Source organism: Aureococcus anophagefferens, assembly GCF_000186865.1.
Source record: "Aureococcus anophagefferens unplaced genomic scaffold AURANscaffold_9, whole genome shotgun sequence".
In the NCBI taxonomy this organism is placed as follows: domain Eukaryota; class Pelagophyceae; order Pelagomonadales; family Pelagomonadaceae; genus Aureococcus; species Aureococcus anophagefferens.
In genome coordinates, this window is record NW_008705569.1 from 792,921 (window position 1) to 799,435 (window position 6,515).

General features: G+C 72.2%; 3 protein-coding genes across 3 annotated transcripts in view; 1 reads left to right on the top strand and 2 right to left on the bottom strand.

Annotated features, from left to right (window-relative positions):
- The window catches only part of AURANDRAFT_64202 (hypothetical protein), a gene marked incomplete at both ends in the record, with an annotated part of 1,724 nt that extends 1,233 nt beyond the window's left edge, over positions 1–491 (bottom strand). Inside the window, one exon of the mRNA XM_009038836.1 lies at positions 28–491. Within this exon, the coding sequence (XP_009037084.1) occupies positions 28–491 (464 nt within the window). The remainder of the gene's footprint in view (positions 1–27) is intronic.
- A 489-nt stretch (positions 492–980) lies between these two features.
- Positions 981–4,567, bottom strand: AURANDRAFT_64203 (hypothetical protein; the record flags this gene model as incomplete). Its single annotated transcript, XM_009038835.1, has 4 exons — positions 981–1,997; positions 2,550–2,890; positions 3,024–3,034; positions 3,576–4,567. The coding sequence occupies 4 exons, from the start codon at positions 4,565–4,567 to the stop codon at positions 981–983; spliced, it is 2,361 nt and encodes a 786-aa protein (XP_009037083.1).
- Positions 4,568–4,682: 115 nt separating this feature from the next.
- MER1 (mercuric reductase) lies at positions 4,683–6,515 on the top strand (the record flags this gene model as incomplete). The annotated part of the gene is made up of 1 exon (XM_009038694.1): positions 4,683–6,515. One exon carries the CDS (start codon positions 4,683–4,685, stop codon positions 6,513–6,515), a length of 1,833 nt encoding a protein of 610 aa, XP_009036942.1.

Genomic DNA, 6,515 nt, shown 5'->3' on the forward strand with positions numbered 1-6,515 from the left:
CTCGCGAGCGCTTGCTCCGCGGCCGACTGCTCGCCGAGGCCGGCGACGTTGCCCGCGAGCCAGGCCGGCGCGGACGAGCCGCCCACGGCCTTGGGCTTCTCTTGCGCGAAGGTGTCCAGGGACCCGGCGGCGCGGCCACCGAGCGGCGGCACGTAGCCCTTGACGTCCTCGGCGGCCTTGCCCGCCGCGAAGTTCTTCTCGTTCTTGAGGCGCTCGAGGTTCGCGACCTTGACCGCGATCCACGCGGCCTCCCACGCGGCCTGCTCGGCCTCCGCGTCGTTCACGAGGCGGCCGTCGGCGCGGATCGCGTCGAGGGCCGCCCGCGCGGCGACCTCGGCCTCGTCGTTGGACTGACCGTCAAGTCCAGCGACTGACTGCTGTTCTTCGAGCCACGCGGCGCGCAGGCCCTCGAGGGCCCGTTTCGTCGTCGGCGCGTTGTTCTGGAAGGCGGCGACGCCTGCGCTGAGCGCGCACAGTCGCAGCCAGGCCATTCGTAGCTGTCCCGAAGCGGATGCAGAACGGAACACCTTCAAGCCTGAGCGGTCGATGACATCAGTCACAAATCGTACGTACGCGTTGCCGCAAAGTTGCCCTCAACCTGGTGTCTCTGTCACGAGCTGCGCGGCTCGGGGGGCACCCACCGACGCGCAATGGCGCAAGAGAGTCGCCTTGCGGCTATTCGACACAAACATCGGCCACAACCAGAGGGCGTGCAGTCCCACATGAGCGACGGGGTCGTCGCCGCGGTGGTCGCCGAAGTGCTTCCCGCTGGCGGTTGGTCAACGTGGCAGGCGCCGTTTCTCGGTTGGTTTATACGGCTATATTAGCATGGTCGGGTGGGGGGTCCACGCTAAGGGTACAGGGGGGGGGTGCCGCGCGCTCGGGCCTGAGGCCGTCGCCACGCGGACCTGGGCCGTCTCGGGAGGTGGGCGTCGAAGGCGGCGATCGAAGGTGGCGGCGTGGGAGCGATTTTCTCGTACCTACACCGAGAGCCAGGACGGCGTCGAAGCGCCGCCCTTGGCTTTGGCGCCGTCTTTGCGGCCGACCGTTTTTTTGAGCCAGGCCAGCGCGCCCGCTCCCGAGGCGGAGGAGGAGTCGCCCCAGGCGGCGGACGCGAGCGACTGCGTCGCCGCAGGAGCGGACGAAGCCGGCGCGGACGAACTCCAGTCGCGGTCCTTGCCGACGAAGGCGCCCGCCGTCGACGCGAAGTGATCCATCGAGCCGCCAGCGGGAGCGGCCGCGGCCGCGGGGGCCGCCGCAGGGGCGACCGCGGCCGAAGGGGCGGCGGCCGCGGGGGCGGCCGAGCCGGAGAGCCAGTCGGGGCCGGACGAGGCGCCCATGGACTTGAAGTCGCGGTCCTTGCCCTTGAACGAGCCCGCCGTGGACGCGAAGTGGTCCATGTTGCCCGTGGAGGCCGCCGGGGACGCAACCGCGGCCGCGGGGGCGGCGGCCGCGGGGGCGGCCGAGCCGGAGAGCCAGTCGGGGCCAGACGAGGCGCCCATGGACTTGAAGTCGCGGTCCTTGCCCTTGAACGAGCCCGCCGTGGACGCGAAGTGGTCCATGTTGCCCGTGGAGGCCGCCGGGGACGCGACCGCGGCCGCGGGGGCGGCGGCCGCGGGGGCGGCCGAGCCGGAGAGCCAGTCGGGGCCAGACGAGGCGCCCATGGACTTGAAGTCGCGGTCCTTGCCCTTGAACGAGCCCGCCGTGGACGCGAAGTGGTCCATGTTGCCCGTGGAGGCCGCCGGGGACGCGACCGCGGCCGCGGGGGCGGCCGAGCCGGAGAGCCAGCTGGGGCCGGAAGCGGCGCCCATGGACTTGAAGTCGCGGTCCTTGCCCTTGAACGAGCCCGCCGTGGACGCGAAGTGGTCCATGTTGCCCGTGGAGGCCGCCGGGGACGCGACCGCGGCCGCGGGGGCGGCGGCCGCGGGGGCGGCCGAGCCGGAGAGCCAGTCGGGGCCGGACGAGGCGCCCATGGACTTGAAGTCGCGGTCCTTGCCCTTGAACGAGCCCGCCGTGGACGCGAAGTGGTCCATGTTGCCCGTGGAGGCCGCCGGGGACGCGACCGCGGCCGCGGGGGCGGCGGCCGCGGGGGCGGCCGAGCCGGAGAGCCAGTCGGGGCCAGACGAGGCGCCCATGGACTTGAAGTCGCGGTCCTTGCCCTTGAACGAGCCCGCCGTGGACGCGAAGTGGTCCATGTTGCCCGTGGAGGCCGCCGGGGACGCGACCGCGGCCGCGGGGGCGGCCGAGCCGGAGAGCCAGTCGGGGCCGGACGAGGCGCCCATGGACTTGAAGTCGCGGTCCTTGCCCTTGAACGAGCCCGCCGTGGACGCGAAGTGGTCCATGTTGCCCGTGGAGGCCGCCGGGGACGCGACCGCGGCCGCGGGGGCGGCGGCCGCGGGGGCGGCGGAGCCGGAGAGCCAGTCGGGGCCGGACGAGGCGCCCATGGACTTGAAGTCGCGGTCCTTGCCCTTGAACGAGCCCGCCGTGGACGCGAAGTGGTCCATGTTGCCCGTGGAGGCCGCCGCGTAGGACTCGACGGCGCCCGAGACCTTGCCGCCGAGCGGCGGCACGTAGCCCTTGACCTCGACGGCCTGGGCCGCGAAGTCCTTCTCGTTCTTCATGCGCTCGAGGTTGGCGACCGTGGCCGCGATCCACGCGGCCTCCCACGCGGCCTGCTCGGCCTCCGCGTCGAGCGCGAGGCGGCCGTCGGCGCGGATCGCGTCGAGGGCCGCCTGCGCGGCGACCTCGGCCTCGGTGCCCGACTGGCCGTACTTGCCGTCGGACCCAGTGACGGACTGCTGCTCTTCAAGCCACGCGGCGCGGAGGCTCTTGAGGGCCCCTTTCGTTTGCGGGGCGTTCTGGAAGGCGGCGACGCCCGCGCTGAGCGCGGCTACGCGTAACCAGGGCATGCTTTCAGTGCGAGATGATGTTCGAGATCGTCCCCGTCACTCGCTCCGTTGCTCAAGTGCGACTTCGGGAGGTGGTCTGACGTCAAGAAAGTTTGCTCCAAAACCCGAACGTACTTGTTGCAGGCCTATTGAATGCCTTCCCGAGCAGACACAATCACAAAAAGGCCTCCGCGGTCGTCACGGCGCTGCTCCCAGACTACCCTCCGACGCGTCAGCTGCTCGCAGACGCCGCCGTAGTCCAACGCGGCCACACGGTGCGTGATGCGGTGGCGCCCCGCGCTCCCGGGCAACGCGCGCGCGTCCCGACGCAGGCTGCGGACTTCTGAGCCGCTTCAGAAAAGTGTGGGAAATCGAAGCGGGCTCGGCAGTTTTCGGCGGCAGGGACCGTGCTCGCCTCGGCGACGCCTGCCGGGGACAGCTGGCGCCCGCGACCGATGTCCGACGTCTCCCGATGCCCCCAACGGACTGCTCTGCACCTCAAGTAGAATCGATTGTCGCGACACACCGCAAATCCGCAATTCCTGGCATGGGGATGGTTCGAAGAACCCCCGCCACGGGCTCCCCGGGGCCGCGCCCCTCCCCTGCTCCCCCGGGCCGCCCTCGCTCCTCCCGCGTTCCCCCTTTTTGTTCCCGCCCGAGATCCATGTAGCGCATTACCGCGACTACCTCGGGTTGTCGTCGAGGATGACCGTCGGGTAGGTCGCCTCGTGGAGCCAGAGCTGGGAGACCCACTTCTCGGCCACGGCCGGCGCCGCGCGGTGGACCGTGCGGCCGTCGGGCGTCGCCGACGGGAAGAACGCGGGGAAGAAGAGGAGCGCGTCGCCCGCGACCGGTTTTACCGCGAGCGGCGGCGCCGGCCCCAGGTCCCGGAAGCACGTCGCGCCGCCGGAGGCGTCGCCGCCGTCGCCCGTCAGGTAGACCAGAAGCGTCGCGAGGCGCTGGCCGCCGTCGTCCCCGCCCAGGAGCGGCGGGGGCACGGCGTCCTCGTGCCACTCGAACTGCTCGCCCGGCAGGTACCGCGCGATCTGGAGCTCCTCGAAGTGGTCCGGCGACACGCCGGCGAAGAGATTCGACGCCCGGGCGATGAGCGGCGCGACGGCGGCCTCGCGGAAGCGCGCGTACCACGTCGTCGACGTCCGCCGCGCCGCCTCGCCGCTCGAGAACGTGCCCGCGTCCTTGGCCATCTCGCGGCAGCGGCCCGTGGCCGTGAGGGCGATGAGGTCGCCGCACTCCTCGGGGGACAGCAGGCCGCGCACGCGGTAGACCGGCGGGTCGAGGTGGAGCACCTCGAGCCGGTCGTCGCCGAGGTCGACGGGGTGCACGCGCCGCGCGGCGAGCGCGTCGCCCGCGGCCGCGACGGACGTCGGCGCGTCGAGGGACCGCTTCTGGCAGGGCACGGGCCGGTCCTCGTCGTAGGGCTCGGGCGGCGGCAGGCCCCAGCTGTCGAGGGACGGCAGGTCGAGGGACGGCGTCGGTGGGGGTTTCTTCTTCGCCTTCTTCGCCTTCTTTTTCGTCGACGTGGAGGCGAAGCCTTTGGCGCGTAAGGTGGTCGGTGGTCTTCGAGGGATCGGGGTGTGGAATGTGACAGCGACGCTCGCGAGAAGCAGCAGCAAAACGACGCGCAGGCTGGGCGCGAGGCCCTGGCCGCCCTGGCCCATTGCAGTGCCGCAAAGTTCAGCGTGTTCGAAGCACTCGACAGAGCAGCCGAGTTGATGACCATTTCAGACACGCCTTCGAGAAGCCAGGCAGCCCCACACGCCTCGTCCGCGCAGCATGCCCTCGACGTCCCTGGAATCGAAGCTCCTCGCCGAGGCCGCGGCCGTCAAGCACGGCCACGTGGGCCGCGCCGCGGACGGCGCGCCCGTGAGCTGGGGCCGCCACCTCTCCGAGGCGGCGCGCGGCAGCCCGGCCGTCGACGGCCGCTGCGTGTCCTACCTGCCGGAGCTGCCCGAGTCGTCCGGCGGCCGGGGCTGCACGGCCCACATCGACCTCGACACGTGCGGCATATCGCCGCTCGACGAGCACAACGCGAAGCTCCTCGACAACGTGCACCCCGAGGTCTGGCAGGATCCCACGCCCGAGCCGGGCTTCGTCTACGACCTCGTCGCCCTGGGCGCCGGCGCCGGCGGCCTGGTCTCGGCCAAGCAGGCGGCGCGGCGCGGCGCGCGGTCCGCGCTCATCGAGTCGCATTTGGCGGGCGGCGACTGCCTCAACGTCGGCTGCGTGCCGTCGAAGGCGCTGCTGCGGTGCGCGCGGGCCGCGCGGGAGGCGCGGCGCGGCGCCGAGTTCGGCGTCGACGGCGCGGCTGTCGCCGTCGATTTCGGCGCGGTCATGGAGCGCATGCGGCGCCTGCGGGCGCGCATCGCGCCGGCGGACGCGCACGCGGCGACGGCGGCCGTCGGCGCGGACGTGTTCCAGGGCCGCGGCGTCTTCGTGGGGCCGAACGAGATCGAGGTCAACGGCCAGACCCTCAAGTTCCGCAAGGCCGTCGTCGCCACGGGCGGCCAGGCCGCCGTGCCGTCGATCCCCGGCCTCGCGGAAGCGCCGTACCACACGAACGCGACGCTCTTCAACGCCACGGCGCTGCCGCCGCGCGTCGTCGTCGTCGGCGCGGGGCCCATCGGCCTGGAGATGGCCCAGGCCCTCGCCGTCTTCGGGTCGAAGGTGACCTGCGTGCTGCGGAGCGCCAAAGTTTTGCCGAAGGAGGACCCGGACGCGGCCGCGCTCGTGCGGGCAGCGCTGGAGCGCGACGGCGTCGCCTTCGTGACGGGCGCGGCCTACAAGCGGGTGGAGCACGCGCCGCCAAAAAAGGGCGCGGCCTTCCCGACGATCGGCGTCGCGGTCGACGTCGACGGCGCGGAGACGAGATTGGAGTGCGAGATGCTCCTCGTGGCCACGGGCCGCAAGCCCAACGTCGAGCACTGCGGCCTCGACAAGGCCGGTGTTGCGTTTGACGTGCGCGACGGCGTGCAGGTTGATGATTATCTACGCACGACGAACCCGGACGTCTACGCCGTCGGCGACGTGTGCACGCGGTACCAGTTCACGCACGTCGCCGGCACCATGGCGGGCATGGTCGTCGACAACGCGCTCTTCCGCGGGCGCCACGCCTTCTCCAAGCTCGTCGTGCCCTGGGCGACGTACACGGAGCCCGAGGTCGCGCACGTCGGCTTGTACGAGCGGGACGTCGCGAGCCAGGGGTTGGCGTGCGACACGTACACGACGGCGCTCGCGCACAACGACCGGGCCATTTTGGAGGGGGCGACGGAGGGCTTCGTGAAGGTGCACTGCCGCAAGGGCACGGACGAAATTCTCGGCGCGACGATCGTCGCGGACCACGCGGGCGAGCTCATCTCCGAGCTCACGCTCGCGATCCAGGCCAACGTGGGCCTCGGCACCATCGGCAAGACCATCCACCCCTACCCCACGGTCTCCGAGGCCATCGCGGGCTGCGGCGTCGCCTACAACCGCACGGTCTGGAAGACGAAGCGGCGCGACGGCGCCGCGGCCGCGCCGGGCGGTTTGAAGCTCGCGCTCGCGGCCGCGGCCGGGGCGCTCCTCGGCGCGCTGGCCGTGGTCATCGCGAAGCCGCGCGCGGCGCGCTAG